This window comes from Diabrotica undecimpunctata, chromosome 6 (assembly GCF_040954645.1).
Source record: "Diabrotica undecimpunctata isolate CICGRU chromosome 6, icDiaUnde3, whole genome shotgun sequence".
NCBI classification, from domain to species: domain Eukaryota; kingdom Metazoa; phylum Arthropoda; class Insecta; order Coleoptera; family Chrysomelidae; genus Diabrotica; species Diabrotica undecimpunctata.
Window position 1 is genome coordinate 111,843,298 of NC_092808.1, and position 19,023 is coordinate 111,862,320.

General features: G+C 30.1%; 2 protein-coding genes across 9 annotated transcripts in view; one reads left to right on the plus strand and one right to left on the minus strand.

Annotated features, from left to right (window-relative positions):
* Positions 1 to 2,257, minus strand: part of LOC140443732 (ATP-binding cassette sub-family F member 1) — a 42,904-nt gene extending 40,647 nt beyond the window's left edge. The window contains exons 1-2 of the mRNA XM_072535126.1: positions 2,017 to 2,257; positions 1,692 to 1,757 (exon numbers count right to left, since the gene is read on the minus strand). Of these exons, the coding sequence (XP_072391227.1) occupies positions 1,692 to 1,757; positions 2,017 to 2,191 (241 nt within the window). The 5' untranslated portion in view covers positions 2,192 to 2,257. The remainder of the gene's footprint in view (positions 1 to 1,691; positions 1,758 to 2,016) is intronic.
* Positions 2,258 to 3,816: 1,559 nt separating this feature from the next.
* Galphaq (G protein alpha q subunit) overlaps positions 3,817 to 19,023 on the plus strand; it is a 69,509-nt gene continuing 54,302 nt past the window's right edge. For 3 of the 8 annotated variants that reach the window (XM_072535135.1, XM_072535141.1, XM_072535139.1), the window contains exon 1: positions 3,820 to 4,428. In XM_072535135.1, coding sequence (XP_072391236.1) covers positions 4,311 to 4,428 — 118 coding nt within the window. In that variant the 5' untranslated portion in view covers positions 3,820 to 4,310. Of the gene's footprint in view, positions 4,429 to 19,023 lie in introns of all 8 variants that reach the window. The other 5 variants (XM_072535140.1, XM_072535136.1, XM_072535138.1 and 2 more) reach the window with 5 other exon arrangements.

Here is a 19,023-nt window from a genome sequence, read left to right on the forward strand (position 1 = left end):
TCTGTTAACCGAAATAATTGGGGGGAGGCTGTTTCGGTTAACAGAGGTTTTACTGTATATATATAATATATATATATATATATATATATATATATATATATATATATATATGAGAGAGAGAGAGAGCTTTTCCAGTGGTATTACATAATAGTTACTGGAAAAAGGTGTAGAAAAAATTTAAAAATATCTACTTTATTATCAGTAGTGTTCACAGACTCAATTACAAACATTATTTGTTCTGTGTAACTAATATCTGGTGTAGAGTCGAGAGTTATAGAATAATATTTATCATATTATTATCTCATTTTGAAAATACTACTCCAAGTAATGTGGATTATGGGTTTTTGTTATCTTTACATTCTTTAACGGAAGAATTTCAGTTAAAAATAACATGGTTTTTTATATTATTCTTGATCAAAGTATTGGTATTAAAAAATACTGTGAGTAAAGGTTTAATTTCTTCTGTCGTTTCCCTACCAATCTTTACCTTTTCTTCTTCAGGATCGTCAATCAAAATCTTATCAAAAAGTTTGTTCCAGCATTTTTCCAAAGTTAAAGATTTGATCTTGGCCCACGACTCAGCTCACCAATAAACATGTTTCATTGTTAAAGATTTGAGAATTTCGGGAACACTTTTGGATTAATTCGTCTCATGTAATAACAGATGTCTTAAGGATGCTCCTCTATAATGTCTCTATGACTCCCTGGTCTAACAGCTGAATTAAGCTTGTGACATTCGGTGGCAAAAATCTGACAATTGTCATCATTTTGTAGATTTTGAGGGTGAGGGCGCATTGTCAACAAGCAACAATGCTTTCATGGGAAGTTTTTTTGATTTTAAAAAGGATTTTATACTTGAGACAAATTCATTTTCGACCCATTCTAAAGATAAAGTGGTCTATAATAAGTCTAAATATCTTTTAGAGCTCTTGGTTTTTGTGATCTCCCAACACACATAGACATCAATTGGTGAGTGAAATTAACGGAATTGTTTACGTTTTGCAACAAACATTTACTTTTTATTGACGAAATTATTGAAACTCTCAGCCGTTTCGGTTAAATATATATACTTATTCAATTTATTCAATAAGTAGAAATAAGTAGAAGTATACTCCTGCTTCAACTCCTTTATTGGTTTTAGATTCATCCATATAGAGCATGATCTACCATTTATTAGTTTTGTTTTATTTGACTCCCATGTATTCCCTCCCTGGAAAGAAAACAGTAATTGGCTTTTCAAAATTATATTTAGGTTGCATTGCATCTGGTAAAATTTCCAACTCTGGATGATTTTTATTACTCTCCAGATTTTCTTCTCCCTGTTTCCTGGCATCTTATCTACCTTCTAGATGCTCCTCCCACATACTGCGCATATCCCAGATCCATCTATTTACCAACAATAATATATATATTTTTACACCAATTAATAGCAAAATCTATTGATATTTTTTTGATTAGATTTTTTATTATTAAGACAATTTCATATTATTCTCAGCAGTTTCTGTTGGCAATTTCTGATACACTACTGCTTACTTTAAATTAAATTATTCTACACACCAGGAAAAAGTTTATTCTTTCTTTTACAGTAATATAGAAGCAGTAAAATGGTAAATACATCACCTTATAGTTGTTTCTAATAACTAATAAATGAAGGTTAAGTATACTTATATAGTATTTTAAATTAGAGTTACCCTTTTTGGCCTTTTTCTTGGCTACTGGTTTACTTTCAGATGGTTCAGATTGATTAATTTCTTTGCCTAAAACACACACATTAATATATTTATTTTATATTATATTATATAGATGAATCACAATTTATATAAATTATTATAATGTTTAACTTTACATAATAATATTTTTTACTGAGTTAATTTTATTGTATGCTTAATAATCACGTAAAATTATTTCTTCCTTAAAAATAAAATAAGCCTTAAAAGGAAGTAGTTATATATTTAGATACTAAATGTTAAGAATTATAGAGGTATTTTGAGTGATCATTATAGGGGGTTAACCAACCTTGTTCAATTTCCTCGTCATCACTCCAATCATCCTTTCCTTTTTTCCCTTTTTTAGTAGTCTTATTTTTGGGAGCTTTTGAATTTGTTTTTTCTTTTTCGCTAATAATACTGGAAGTGTCTTCAAAATCCTCATCCAAATTTTTTCCCTTTTTGGCCCCACGTTTTTTCGACATTTCTAAATTAATATATTAAAATTGGTAACAATATGTTAACCTTACTTTTAAAAAAGGGTAAGGACACTTGTGTCAAAGTCAAAGTCAATCATTCAAAAAATTATGTCAATGTGGAATATAAAAATTTAGCCTTCTTAGTTATAACATATGTAGCACTTCTTAATAAATAAAATGATTAGGAACAAACAAGGATGCGCTGAAATACTCTAACCAGAATAAAAGTGTTTGAATCAGTTTGAATCTAAATTAAAATATTGTATCTAATATTTCTTTCACAAAATTCAGAATTTTTATAGTTATCGTAAAGTAAGTTAATTTAAAAAAAATGTACAAAATCATTTATATTACAGAATCGAACTCTAAACAGGTTCTGAAACTGTTTTCTTGTGTCGTGTTTAAGTTAAATATCATATTTATGTGTGATTAAGCCACAATTGATTGTAATAAAAATAACATTTTAAATTTGTTTTGATGTTTCCCGAGCGAAAACCGAAACATCAAAATAAACGTAAAATGTAATTTTTATTACAATCAATTTTGGTTTAATCCCATGTAAATACAATATTTAAAGATATTTTCTGCAGTTGTTCAGAACTGCTCGTTGCAGTTTACCAGATAGAACGTCGGATATCTAAATGTAGATATTATGGTCAAATATAAAAAAAATAGTTGCAGTAAAACGATAAATAGTTACAATGTAATTTAATAACAAGCCTTTCAATAAAACGATTTTAGTTTATATCTTGATTGTGTTGTATAAGTAATATTAGGAAGTATAATATGAAGTCATAGTATTACTAGATCTCAGAATATTCTTCACATACGCTACCAAGGCGGTATTCGATGCTCATGTGATCAAACTAACATTCAGGTTTAAATAATTTTACGAAAGTCTTTATAATAAATATGATAGAAAATCTTTATAATAATTAAAATTAAAATATTTAAAGAAAATCAAATAAGGATTAATCTACTCTAATTAATAAAGATTATAGTTTTATTCTTACGACTTACCGGTCAGTGGTATTTAATTACAGTGATATTTTTCTCCGGATTAATTATTAATTTGTTTGATTATTGTATGTTTTATGTATCACTCATTTGTGTGATTATTGTATGTTTTGAATGTTACTTGTTATGGAAATAGGAAAAATATTTTTTATTCCTAAATGGCTGTTGAAGTAGTTAGTTTATTTTTCAATTGTTTTTGCTCATTATAATAATTATTAAAATGAAAATAGAATAGTTTCACGAAGATAAGGATAATTTATTTTTCATTATGTAGAGATATCTAAACTTTTGTACAATAAAATTCCAGAATAGAAACTGTTTTAAAATTAGTTTTATAAAGTATTATTTCAGAAGTAATCCTAGAGGTAGAATACCTACTCATAATGTGGATAATTAAGTGAGCCGATATTTAAAAACAGATAAGAGTTATCGTTGAATTTTAAAATAGAGTCTACAATAATTTAATGTTTTAGGGGATTTACCATAATCTTAAATTTTATTTCTTCAGGTATGGCAAAGACAAAAATAATGCTTTGATGTAATTCAATAACAAAATTCTTATCAGCAATTCAATTTTTCCGCCAGTGGAATATGGCTTCAAAACTTCCTGTCATGCGTGATTTCATTCATGAAATGTACAGGGGCAGCGCCATATTGACAATAGGCGGCTGCACTTGGTGAAAATGGAGGTTTTTTAAGTGTAATTAATCGTGTAATAGCAGACAGTGGCAATGGTGAACGTTCTGAAGGAGTGCATTAACGAGTGGTTGTGGCTATAGATCGCCGGGGTTGCCGGGTCGTCGCGAACCGCATCGGATCGTGCAAGTTGTGTGCAGCAGAGAACTAGCAAAGGCTCGTAGTGGCCGCTAATCCCCTTAGAAGGCCATCATAGAGGCTTCTTTAATCTTATTAACGGTAACTAGATTTAATTCTGGACTAAAGAGAATATAAGAGCATGTCAGTGGTCAAAGTTAATCACCACACCCAGCTTACTACGATGGTGGCCGTGGCCGTTGCGGGAAGTGTCAAATTGTAGGTGTGTGTTTTTCGCGATATTGTAGGACGCGGCGTGAATGAATATCGTGGCCCCATCAAGTAGTCCACGACCATGCAGTGTTGTCAGTCAGATGAGGCTCGGGAACAGAAGAGAATTAACGCCGAAATTGAGAAACAACTCCGTCGAGACAAGCGAGATGCCAGACGAGAACTTAAATTATTACTTCTCGGTAAGTAATTTGCTTGAATCTACACTTTTTTAAAAATAGGTTCATAGTTATTTAATAGCGGCTTGATAATCTAAGATTGCTATTTTAACGGTACACCGGATTGACTCTTAGAATTGAGTGTAGGTGTTCTTATCTATTCTTTCGAATTAACCCTAGAATACTGACGGTAGAATACTAACTACCTGTTACTATAAACAATTATAAATTTTCTGCACAGAAATAAGGTCTAACTGAAATTTATTATATTTATAGTTATTATTAAAATGATGTTTCCAGTGATAAAACAATAGTTTATAGCTTGGAGCCACACAAAGATCAAATTTTTCTATATTAAAAACTTTCCATAGTGTTCTCAATGGCTGGTTGTCATTTTAAGCACTTTTTCAACTAACCCATTCTACACTTAACCTGGCTAAATGTGATTTTTCTTTTGTACTTAATATTTCTGTAAACTTTCTTCAGTATCCTGCTTGAAACTATTTTTATGGCAGTTTCTAGTGTTATGACCTTATATAAAATATATTCTGTTGTGGTTTGATTTTCTCCAGGACATTTATTTTTCATTTGTTTTAGAGCTACTCTTATTTATGTTAGGTCTATGGAAGGAATTCCTGTTCCATGTTCATTATCTTTCTTGTAATTCCTTGCTGTTGTACATTAGAACAGCCTATTTATTTTTCATTGTTGTGATCTTTGTTTTTCCCTTGCTGTTCAGAGATGTTCAAATCTCACATAAGTTTTCAGATGGTGTAAAGTTACTACATAAATAAAATTATCCCATATGCAAAATGATAAGAATGTTCTCTGGCATTTTGGCAATCTTAGATAACCCCTTTTTATTGGAACACAGGATGACAGAATTAAAGTGTAGGTGTTCTTATCAATTTACTCAAATTAATGTGTTGCCATGTTCATGTTTTTGATAACAGGTCATATCTTAAGGTTTCCTTTCCTTGTGAAACTAGCATAATCCACATTCACATATATTCTGAAGTTAGGCCATAAAGCACCTCAAAAATTTCCATAAAGTTGTCAAACCAGTTGTTTATTAAAAACCATATAAAAAATCATTAGATCTTTTTTTATTAAAATTTATTAAAATCATTAGATTTTAGTTATATTTAGATTTTATAAACACAGCAACTTATAAATTAATTCCCAATAAAAATAGTGAATACTATTAAAATGCCACAAGAAAATAGCTTTAGATGAATTTTATAAGCTCTGTTAAATGCTTAAATTTGATCTAAACATATCTATAGAGAAATATATTTGTTAGTATTAGCTGGGAGTGTAAGTATACATTGAAAAACTAAAAAAGTTTCATCTCTTAGTCTTTTCCTGATGTGCTGTAGGCTTCACAGGAAGGCATGGCATAAAAAGTGAATATTTTTTACAATCATGACCTATCTGTTTCCTAGCATTTCTTTTTTGACTCACAATACTCTTAATTGAATATTTTTATATTCACATAATATATTTCACATATATTTTAAATTTATTTTTATAAAAGTTCAGGTCGAGTACATATTATGGTCGATGGAGATTGTTAAATTAGTAGAATAAAATGATTAGTAAATAAAGTATTTTACTTTCTGAGAAGTTAACACATACATAGAAGTGATGAACACATTCACTCAAAATATCATTGTTTCCTATTTTTTAATTAGTACTTGAATTTAATATGTTTAATATCATTTACAGTAATTGTACATATGTGATAATAATATAAGTTTATTAGAAAATATAGAAGTGTTAAAATGAGTCAATTCAAAATGAAATATAATAGGTCTAAAAATGATAATGTATTTGTTTGTTTTTGTTTTGTTATTTGGTACTGTAAATCTTTGGATGCACAGGCACACACACATATAATATCAATATCCTTTAGCAACATGCCCTACTTAGTGTCTCCCCCAGGTCTTCTTTGGCCTTCCTCTCCCACTCCTCCCAGGTACCTACAGAAAAGCTATTCTTCATATTAGGTGATTAACTTCTCAACATTGAACATGCTCTAACCATCTTAACCTATGCTCTCGCATTTTGGCCACTAATTTTATTGTTTTTTATCACTCCACTCATCCATATAAGCATTCTCATTTCCATGACATGCATTTGTTGTTCCTTTTTCTTTTTAACTCCTCAACTTTACTTTGTAATACTGATCCTAGGTAATTAAAATATATTACTTTTCACAATCATTTCACCTTCCAAAGTTATCATTGTATTTGTAGTAACTCCATTGCAAATACTTTGTTTTTGTCAAATTTTAAACTTTACAGGAGCTAGTTTAAACATAAAATTGTTCAACATGTTGACTGCCACAGCAATTTTCAGAAATCTGGCCTAAAATGACAATTTTATTTAATCACATTACATTATTAGTAGATAACTCATAGTTGGTGTCCTAGAACATTTATTAGTTATCTCATAGTTGACACTTAACATATTAAAACCTAGTATTATAAAAAAAATAATGAAAATCTAATATTTTTGGTAAAACATCAAATTTATACCTGGGTTAGCTCTATGTGAAGTTTTGATACTATAAATAAATATTTGGAGTTACAAGTATTGGTGATACAAGATTTTCTACCTTGATTTTAAGTAATGAAACTAGGAGTCAAACATTAAATTAATTATATAATAATTAATTTTTTGTTTATTGTTACAAACACACATAATAAAACACTGCAATTCAGTATTTACTTATAATGTATTAAAATTACAGTTGATTGTGAGGAATATTATTTTAAAATTCATAATAGTCCCTGTCTACAACTGACTTCAAATCTTGTAGCCCATCAAACTTCCCTTTCTTAGTCATCAGTCTTCCATCATAAATATTTGGAAGATTTTCGATGAGCACAGGAGTAAACTTTGGTGTCTTTCCTTTAGGGAAGATCTTCCCAGTCATCTGAAAAGTTTAGTTTGAATTGGATTTTACCATCTGGGAACATCTAAATCTCTTACATCCACAACACATGATGAACCAACACTCTTTCCAGGTCTAACCCATTAATAAAATAAGTGTTTATCAAAATATTTGAAGAAAACATAATGAAGATACTGAACATTATGAGGTTGAGACTTTCTGGCTTCGAGGCACATGGGAACATAGTAGACTGATATATTGATCTTCTTATTTTGCAGCCTTCTTGCGATAGTGAAATGCATACAATCAGCTTCCATCTGAGTATGCCCTTCCTCTAGGTATTTTTATTCAATTATAACATTATTACTAGAGATATGTAATAGGGCATTGGAAACATTACAACTTCTATTTTGATAGGCACATTTGTCACTGTAGAGCTCAATTTTTTCCTTATCTTCTGACAAAGAAAGAAGGATAACACAAAATGAGAAATAATGCTAGCAGATTCATTAGATATTAAATCTCATTCTGTTTTGTTCTAAAGAAAACAACATCCATCATTAGGTTTTAAATAAAAAAGGATTATGTACAGCTAGCTTGGATTTATAGTACATAGTAGACACTGTAGATTTTGGTGCAAGCAATAGGGCTTGAAGGTCCATTGTAAATGTTAGCATTTTATATCTTTTTATCATTGCCTTTCTCCATTCTAGCTTCTTGTTTCCATAATATATGGGCATAAATATTTACATCAAAATGTCCACACTTGTAAGACTCACATTTGTAATAGGTTCTTCTTGGGCTTAAAAAAACCTAAATTTAAGTAATTGAAAAAGTCATTTATTGATGTTAATAAATTTATTAACTGCTAAAATTACTATGAAATTATACTTTGACACTTAATAAGAGGTATATAATATAGAGCCTTAGGAGCTGTTTTAATTTAGTAAATAATTGACAACAATAAAGGCACTCAATCACCTGTTGATACGACAATGAAAACTGATGGGAGTTAGGTTTGAAAATTCAAATTAATAGATACTGGAGTTAAGGGGTTTTCTATAATATTCATTATAAAGTTAACATAATCAGCTGACACATTAGTGTTTTTTAGACAGAAGGAGAATAATTTTTGTATAATTTGGTGTAATAAAGTCATATTTGAAAAAAAAAGGAAAGAGTGTTGCTAATTACAATGATAATATCTCATATTCCTATCTGGTTTTATTTCCAATCCATCTCCATTAGTTTTTCATTATATTTATACTGATGTCTTTTATTTTACCACAACATGCATAGGAAGTATTTCTTTGTTCAATTTGAAAATTGTAATTACTTAGTTTGTTTTTCTACCTGTTTTTTTTGGCGTAATGTGTAACTATATTCTTTCCGCTACATATGGCTATTAATCAGTAAATATTATCATGTTTGTTTTGTGGTTGTGCCTGCAAAATTCAATATTTTTTAAGAAAATTGATTTAGTTCAAAATTTTCTTTTTTTTTGCTGGTTTAAAATATAACAAAAATACCTATTTTTTTCAGATATACCTACATATCATGACACTCTGTGAGCATAAAAATACATGTTTTGAAAATCTTGTTTGTGAGATTTTGAGGGAGATGTTACAGAGTGAGGTTTTGTTCCATTGATTTTTTTGTACTTATTGTATTGGTAAAATCCATTATAAAATCTAAAATTATTCAAATTAAATATTGTTTCACCATAGTCTAGATTATATCTCCACAAAATTCATTCTGCTGTATATTAAAAGGGAGACACTCACAATTATTTAATTTATATATCTGTTACAGCAGCCTAACCATACAGCCTAACACAGTTTTTCAACAAAAACATTTTATTTTTAATATTCAACACATTTATGACAATATTTGAAATTAGCAATGCCTCCATTGTAGCTTGATGTATCTACATCCTCAATTAATTTATATCTAGACAATAATTTCTTACCAGTAAGCCATTTTCCAGGTTTTAAAGCAGATGATAAATAATGATGTTAGCTAAATCTAGGTAATACAGTGAATGAGGCACTAATTCAAAATACAGTTTTTTAAATAGGTACATTATCTGTACCTGATGAATGATGGAAAAGTACTTTCTTGCTTATCAAATGAGCCCTTTTCTGTTTGATTTTGCCAAGTTGTAATGTTTGCAAAAAGTTGGCATATGTGTCATTTATCAGTCAGTTCATCAATTGTTATTGATATTGAAATTCCACTATTTTTATTGATTATAGTAGTCTTGCCTATGGATTTCATAATAAAATCTGTATAACAGGTTGGTGATCTTCCTTGGCTTCTTTTCCCTTAGACTATGCCCCCACTTTAAATCTTTCTTTATGGACCCCCATACAGAACTCATAATTGTTCAGTTAAGAATAGTGGACACTGATAGTGCTGTAACCAGTTTCGCTTTGATTTTGGTTTTTTTGCAGATTTCAAAGGGGTGATTTAGCCTGGCTGACCTTTCCACACTGTGCTATCTTCATCCATTTTATGTTCATAATTTTATTTTGAACATTCTTAAGTATTGTAAGTTATAGAAAATGTATGCAGAGCTCAGAGGTTGACAGTAGACTATGGTTATGATATCTTCAATAAGATTTTTTCTGTTCCTTGAGGAAGTATTGAAATAAATAGTTTATACTATATGAGCAAATGCAATCTTAAATTTAACTTTTAAATGACATAAATAAAAAATAATCCAATAAAAGTGCCAATAAGGAGATTTAGTATTCTAGTGACTGTTTACAACTATGTTCAGAATTTACTTTTACACACTAATGAATCATTTTAAGTTTATAAATACAAGCTACTAAAAGGAGAAGAGTGTGAAAATAGGAACCTGTTTTTTAGCTGTTAGAGCAATTCCTTAGATAGGTAGTTTTTCAAAAGGGGATCCATCCAATTCCATCATTCATGCATAAATTATACTGAACTGCAATAACTATTATCCAGTTTAGCATAATCTTTCAGTTTCATTAAAAAAATTTAAAGACATCTTTATTATTTGAATTACTTTAGTAATCTGGCATCTTCATTTAATAAAATTTGTTCTATTTATTTAATGTATCCTTGGCATGCTTGGCAAAGTTCACCCAAATTTCTCTTGTGCGCTTCAGAAACATCACCTACACAAACAAGCCATCTTCTGACCCCCAGCTCCTTAGTAGTCCACTACTTCTCCATTTGAAGATCATTCAACATGTTTTATCTCTGCTACTACTAGAAAAAAAAAAGAGGAGTACCCCTTCTTTGAAGAAGCATAAGCTTAAACAAGGTTAAAACTCAGGACCTATATGTATATGTATGCTTGTATGATAGATTTTTTAATAAACTCGGTTCGCTAATCCCAGTCCGAACTGTCTAGTGAATTTAGTAATTATTTTTTTGCGAAGTTAGTTACTTTTTGACAGACTAAAAGTGGCTGGAAATTACTATACAACCAAGCACCCGTACTCATAGCCAATATTAATAGTAAACAAACTAAATAGTAAATAAAATAGAACTTTGCGAATTACCGACAATCAATATTTATTTATCTGCACCATATAATAAATAGTTATGTTAAATTATAACAACTAAATATATATTTTTTAAATATATACTACCCAAAATTTGATGGGTTTAGTATACACTTCGACTATTTAGAATAATTCTTCTTTTTTTAAAGAAAGAAGTCTGTAATAGCAGGATACTTGAGCTATTAATACTGAGAAGTAGGAATTGTTGTGTTGTAGGTTTCCGACAATGAATCTGTCAAAATTTGTCCGAGCTAAGCAAATGGAGTTTATAGATACTCAATGTAATATTTTCTTAAACTATCTGAATACCATATTTACAATATTTGTTTATTAATTTAATTTTTACCATTTGATAAAATTGTTATATCGAATAGAGTTTATGGTTTAACTTGATTTCAGGTTCTATCTAGTTCTTTTTCATTTTCTATATTTAACTTATTACATTTTTTTTCTCTGCTCTCTGTTCTGTCTCTTGTCTAAGTAGATAATGAAACTGGATAGTAGTTGAATATACTTCTGATATAGCTGATTTTTTGTAAAAGGTAAATTCATATCAGATGTTTGTAATTATTCAGAAAATATGTGATAGTTTCTTATCTTGTCATAGATAATTCCATTATGTTATAAAGTATTACTTGTGAAATATTTTAATTATTGATAATTAAAAGTTTGATAATATTGAAGAGATAACAGCTCTATACATTTTTCAAAACATCAATTTCATTTTTATTGGTCTAAAATATGCTGAGAATCTTCTAGAATGACAGTTTATTCTTATAATTTACAGACCCACATAAATAAATATCTCTGGCAAAATTAAAATTACCATAATTTTTTATTATGATTTCAAATTTAATTACACTATCATTAGTACCACTTCAGTATTTGAACAAAAAGAACATAATTTTCTAGCTTGATATCATATTTTGTGTGTGTATTACTGACTTTCCATGCTTTACTTGTAATCTTACACTTATAATTTTAGGCAAAAAAAAGTGAAAAATATGCGCACATATATGCACTAATTTACCCAAAAGTATGCATTAAATATGTATTTCTTTCCGAAAATATGCATTAAATATGCTTGTTTTTTTTTTAGAAAATATACAAACTGTCAATGGAAACATTTATGTTTATTTTAATAATTAGAAAACAATATAAATGAATTTAAAAACTAAGTAGGTAATATTGTAATGTACTACTTAATTAATTATAGTAAATATTTAAATACCAAGGACAACATTGATGATTCTAATCGAGTAATAGTTTTTTGAAACAAACGAAAATTTGATTAAATGAATGAAAGTTGCTGCTGAAGAATTTTGTTTTTATAAATTTGTTTAGCATTTAGCAGAGATTGGGAACTGTCATCCGTTAAAGCATCAATTATATTTTTAAATCTACGAAATAGGCTGAATAGAAAAAAGCAACTTCCAACCATGTTCCCCATCATGTTAGAATGGGTTCTGGTGGAAGTGGAATATTTGGAAGCATTTCTTTATAAGTTGAATTCTTGTAGGAGATTTGAGGAATACTTTTTTATGCTTGATATCAGAGAGTTTTCAAAAGGAAACTATTTTCTAATTTCTTCTGCAACTCTGTTCATTCCATGTGCTAAGTTATTTTTGGCATTTTAAAATCAAAATGTTAACAAATTAAACCAGCTCAACTGAAAATGCTTTTTTCACTTTCACAAGTTTTCACTTTCACTTTTGAGAACAAAACGATTTGCAACATTGGTTACCTGCCTCAACAATACCAGGAATATTAGGTAGTATGTATAGGTACTATCCGTAATATTGAAGACTGAAATATTTATATAAAATGAACATTGAAAATTCCAGTTACTTAGTTATACCTTTGGTTAGATAAATATTATTTAAAATCCGCAATTCGAAATAAATTGACATTTATGCATTTTGTTCAATTTTTTGTATAAATTTGCAAAATCCTTAGATATTTGCATAAAATATGCAATATATGAATTTTGCATATTGGTCCGGTCTAGTTATAATGAATGCTACATAGGTATATTAGTGCTGAAAAAATACCAAACATATATTAAGTAGCCTAGTTTTTCGTTGTCAGATGTGACAAAAATGCACCTTGAAATTCTAGATTTGTAGCAAACATTGCACCAGCTCCACAAAATACCCCAAATTTAATTACCTTACAAAAATGGCTTATTTTGAAGATTTGCTCATAGTACTTTTCTTTGCCTAAACATATTATTCAATATTAGTATGTTATATTTTTTTTAATAAATGGTTAAAAAATCTGTTTACTGCATATTTTTTTCATTAAAAGATGTTACGATCTGTTAAGAAGTTTTTTTGATATGAAATTGTTGCTTGGCATATGTCAATGCATATAATATAATACATGAGCAATTAAAAAATTAATATAAGCTATAGAATCGCATGGCCTAGTCGCCGCTGAATTATACTTTGAAATTATCAATGCAATATTTTTAACTAATACTTTTGGGAAAATTAAGTAAAAATTATGTCCAAAACAGCAATTATTAATGAATATTAATTCTATGTAGATGTAAAAGTAAATAGCTAGTATCAAAATAAACACATCAAAATATCAGTTTTTTCCCCATATACTTATACATAAATTTTGATTGGATTTTGTGACATACCATTATAATGCCTGATTAGCCAGCAATGAACTCATCTCCATTTCAGTGGAATATGGTTTTTCTATGATGAAATAATCAAGCAAAAGTCAAGAAGTATACTAATTTAATGGAAATTTTTAACATAAAAGTCAATATAAACTGTAAAAATCTAACAAATAAGATCTACGGTGTTAACGCTTTAAACAACCACTATATAATGACTAATTATTAGCGACGGGACAACAAAGCAGGTTCGTAGAAAATTGACGGCGCGCAGTGTTGTCATTTATAGGGTGTATATCTAATTTAAAACTTAACATACTGTATGTGAATTTGTTGTTGTTGTGAATTGTTTGTTGCATGTTCTTTATCATATATTATAGAGTATTATATATAGAGTGTTGTTGTTGTGCTTATCTATTTGATCTGGTTTGTACAAGTAATTTTGTTTTATTTATATTAATTGCTAGTATTATATACATTGTGTGCCAAAATTTATGTATAATTTTAAAATTATAATTTCAGTCGTAATGAAAAAAATTTAGTTTGTTTTGTTTTTTTTTTTAAAGTTGCTTTTAGAACATCTGAAATAAAAAACTTTTCTTTTTTTTTTTACGAAAAATGTATTGCAATAAAACTACCTAACTTCTTAAATGACTGAGAGAATGAAAATTTTTCAAAAAATTAAAAAATTTAAGAAAATTAAAGAAGCCTTCTCTGGCATTTATTACTGCTTGACGACGATCTCCCATACTGAGAATTACCGTTCTTATTTCATCTTTATCAATTTGATCCCTAATTTCCACTAATCACAAAAACAGTTGATCTAATGTGTTTGGTGCGTTAGGTAGTTATCATAGTTGTCTCCCTACGATGTCCCATACATGTTCTATTGGGTTGAGGTCGGGACTTCTTTCATGCCAAACCATGGCAGGAATCCCAACCTCCTGACGATATTGCTGCACAATTCTTGCAATGTGTTGCCTGGCTTTATCTTGCATAACCATGAAATTATCCCTAATAAATGGTGCAAATGGTACGACATGCTCTTCTAAAATGTCTATACATGTGTGATGTAAGCCGCCCGTGATCTATTCTAACTCCGTACGAGCCTCCAAATTATCCTCACCCCACACCACTAGTCCCTACAATGTTACACTGTGCGTAGCGTTCCCCAGGCTTTCTGTACACTCTGTTCCCCCTTTAATCAGAAAAAAGACATAACCTGGATTCATCAGTGAACAATATTCTTTCACATCCGTCATTATTCCAAACAACATGTTCACGAGTAAAATGAAATCTTTGCCTTCTATGATCTCTGGTCACTAATGGGCCAGTGGGTGTTCTTCCAGGCCGCAGGTCGTTTGTGGCAAGTGTTCCCTTCTACGGCCTTGAGCAAAACTCAAGCAATATTATTTAAATATTTCAATTGTTGCGATGTCCAGGGCCGGATATCACTTTTAGGAGAAGATCTCAAAAACCTTGTTGCACATGTACAAAAATTTTGTTAGACCGATCGTCGAATACAAAGCATGCGTCCATGTCTCTCTGAAGACCCACCAACTTAGCGTATGACAGTGTCCCATTAGCCAAGCTATGGCAGGTGCTAGAAGACAAGAATATTCCACTGATTTACATTAATGCTGTAAGGGAGTTGTACGATGATATGACGAATGTAATAAAGATTGGACAAAAAGTGACAAAAAAGATAAGGACTTCGCCAAGGCTGCTGCATTGCACCTACACTCTTTAAGATTTATTTGGAGGGGGTTTTGGATATTTGGAAAAGAAAATGTGAACCTATGGGTGTTAAAATTGGAGACCATACACTGTACAGCTTGCATTTTGCTGATGACCAAGTAATACTTGCAGAAGATCAAGATGATATTCACTACATGTTACGAAAAATAGATGAAGAATATACTAAGTGAGGTTTATCAAAAACAGTGTATGTAGTAGTGGGAAGTGAAGGAAAGCACTTAGAACTAGGAAGCAAACAAATTCAAAATACTGATAGCTATAAATATCTCGGTGTAAACATTACAAACAATGGTCGGAATACAAAAGAAATAGCTACTAGAATTGGTCAAGGAAATTCAGCAATACGTCAACTGAATAGTATACTTTGAAACAACCACATCACCCGAAACACAAAAATTAGGATATACAAAAGTATCATAGAAAGCATTGCTACATATGGTTCAGAGCTTTGGGTAATAAATAAAAATGACGCATCCAAAATAAAAGCAATGGAAATGAATTATTGGAGAAGATGTTGCCAACTCACTAGAAGAGATAGAGTAAGGAATACTGAAATCAGAGAGCGTATGGGCATAGACATTGACGTCCTGGAAACTATAGAATGCAAAAGACTGAAATGGTATGGCCATGTAGAAAGGATGAATGATCAACAATGGCCAAAGAGAATGTTACAGTGGATCTCCACCAACCGCAGGAAAAAGGAAAGACCAAGAAGATCGTGGAGACAAGAAGTAAAAGGTGCAATGGAAGATAGGGGTCTACAAGTAGATGACTGGAACGATCGCAAGCGTTGGAAGCTAGGTTGCGAGAAACGGCGGCAGCTATATATATATATATATATATATATATATATATATATATATATATATATATATATATATATATATATAATTATATATATTAGCCAATATAACACCAATCAAGGACGGAATCCTAACCCTCAGCAAGAGGAAGAAGGAAGAGGGCAAATACTCACTAGGCTTCCCATCAGAAAAGTTCCATTTCCTCAAGCTAAATTTCTCCACAACACTGGACATGAACTTCCTGATGAGTATTTTGATATTCTAGAATCATTCCCCATCCAATATCTAGAGCTTAACAATCATTCCCCATCCAATAAGGCCTCTCTAGAGCTTAACAAAGAAAGATGAGAAAAAAGGCAAAAAGGCAATAAAACCAAATCAGCAACACCCGAGGATAAAAAGAGACTTCAGGAGAATACTATCAGCCCCTCGTAACAGAGTTATTTCAATAGGACAAACATAGGACAATTGTTCAATGAAATAATTTCGAAAATAGTCTAAAAAGTTTAATGAAAAGTCCTGAGAAAATGAAATTTTTGATTGATCAATTTTGAATTTTGAAACTTTTTTAAAATGTTTCGTAAATTTTTGGACAGGAAGTTTTGGTTTTTCGTAGTGTTGGAACAAACCTATTTTTAATTCAAAGCTATAAAATTTTATTTACATGTAATAAAAAAAATAAATACTTTGAATATTGTAAATTTCATACCTTTTAAAGTTTTAAAATTAAAAATTTAACAATTTAATATATTAAAAATAAACATTTTATGAAAAAAAAAACAGTTTGCAAATCAATGAAATCAAAATTTGATTACGCGTGGATTCTTAAGTTAAATAAATAGCTCTGTTCCTACTCCTTTCCTACTTCCCCCTATAACCTTCTTTCATGATGGTTTTAAGACGACGGCCACATCTTAGTTTATGCAGTCGCCCTCTTAAGGATTGTTTTGAAATATAATAACTGTAACCAAATCGCCCATTTGGACTGTCCTTCTTTATGCCTCTATATTGTTTGGTATTATACTGTGGTATGCAATTTATAATAATTATAAGTAATATTTCCAGTAAGAGAAACAAACAAGTTAGTAGTCAAAACTTTATTTTTTACTATTTAAATAAAGACAATCTAAAAGTTGTGGAGAATGTACAGAATAGCAATCATGTATTACAAAATATTGATTACTTGATTAATTTTTATCATATATTTACATAATCCAACTTATATGTTTTATATAAGAGTTTAATTTAAAAAATTAATTCTTTAAGTTTATTGAGATTAATATTCTTTTATGGTTCATAAAAATGTATTACAGCATTATCAAATTTAGGATTTTCTTTATTTTCTATTTAAAGAAATTAGATTAAATTTAAAGAATATACATGGGGAATTCAAGTTTTCTCTCTGTAAATATTTTTTTAATATTGACTTTCATATTGCACGAACTATTTAGGCGCGGTATGTGTGTTCTTTTTTAGAATCACTTTGCTGAGTACACTGGCATTACAGCCACTAGACATATTTTATTATATACGATTTAAAGATTTCTATTAATGTTAACGTAAAGAAATACACAATAATATGTTTCATTTAATTTGTATAAATGCATTATAAAGCGTTTTTATGAAGAACATTTGTTCGGAACACACTGTAGCTGTAATCGAACAAAGGTGATATTTTGGCATAAATTGGTAACACTTATTTGACAGTTGCGGTGTGTTTTCGCAATTTTCTCTAATTTTAAATTTTAATAAGTGATTCAGAAAGTCTTTAATATTTAACCATTCTACATACTTTGTTCAAATTACACGATTTTGGAAATATTCCAGTAATGAATTTGACCATCGAAATATGTATAAAATATACTTAATTTTTATGCTTACGAATTGGAAAGACATTTTTATATTCCTGCGTTATTATGAATATACACACTTTATGCAGAGAAACGTCGAAAAAGGTTGTTTTACTTTTCAATAAATCAGAAAACCCGTCCAAATCTCTGAATTTGTCTTCTTCTTCTTCTTCTTCTTCTTCTTAACATGCCATACACCAAAGTGCGTAGGCGACTATCTCATTACTAGAATTCTGTTCTTGGCGGCGTGACACAGCTCGCCTGTATTGTGTATTCCTGTCCATTCTTTAATATTCCTTAACCAGGATAATTGTTTGCGGCCGACTCCTCTCCTACCTTCGATCTTCCCTTGTAGGATTAACTGTGGTATTTCATATTTTGCTCCTCTCAATATGTGCCCAAGGTAACCAATCTTGCGTTTTTTAATTAATTCAAAGAGTTCTCTTTCCACGCCGGCTCTCTTAAGGACGTCATCGTTTCGAACTCTATCCACCCAAGGTATGCGCATCATTCTTCTCAATGACCACATTTCAAATGCTTCAAGTTTGTTGATAGATGTTTTTTTCAAAGTCCACGTTTCCATGCCATAAAGCAAGATGGACCATATGTAGCACTTGACCATTCTGTAGCGTATTTCGAAATTTAGGTTTTGATTACATAGGAGCGGTCTGAATTTCACAAAAGCTTGTCTTGCCATTTGTATTCGGGTTTTTATCTCTTGTTGTGGATCCGATTGGTCATTGATTGTGGTGCCAAGGTATTTAAAAGTTTTCACGCGTTTTATGCGATCGTCACCTATGCATATTATCGGGTTTTCTGGAGGGTTTCTGCTAATGACCATATATTTCGTTTTCAAAATGTTGATTTTGAGGCCATATTTTTTACCTATGCTATTCACCCTATCAAGTAATAACTGCTGATCTTCCAAATTATCAGTTATAATCACTGTGTCGTCCGCATAGCATAGGTTGCTAATTGGTATGCTGTTCACCTTAATGCCTAATTCCGTGTCTTCTAATGCTTCCGCAAATATATTTTCCTTTGCTTTCCTTTTTCACCTTTGCCATTTGGTTCCAGTATAGATTCTGAATAATTCTGATCTCCTTCTGGTCCATGTTGGCCCTATGTAGTAGTTCCA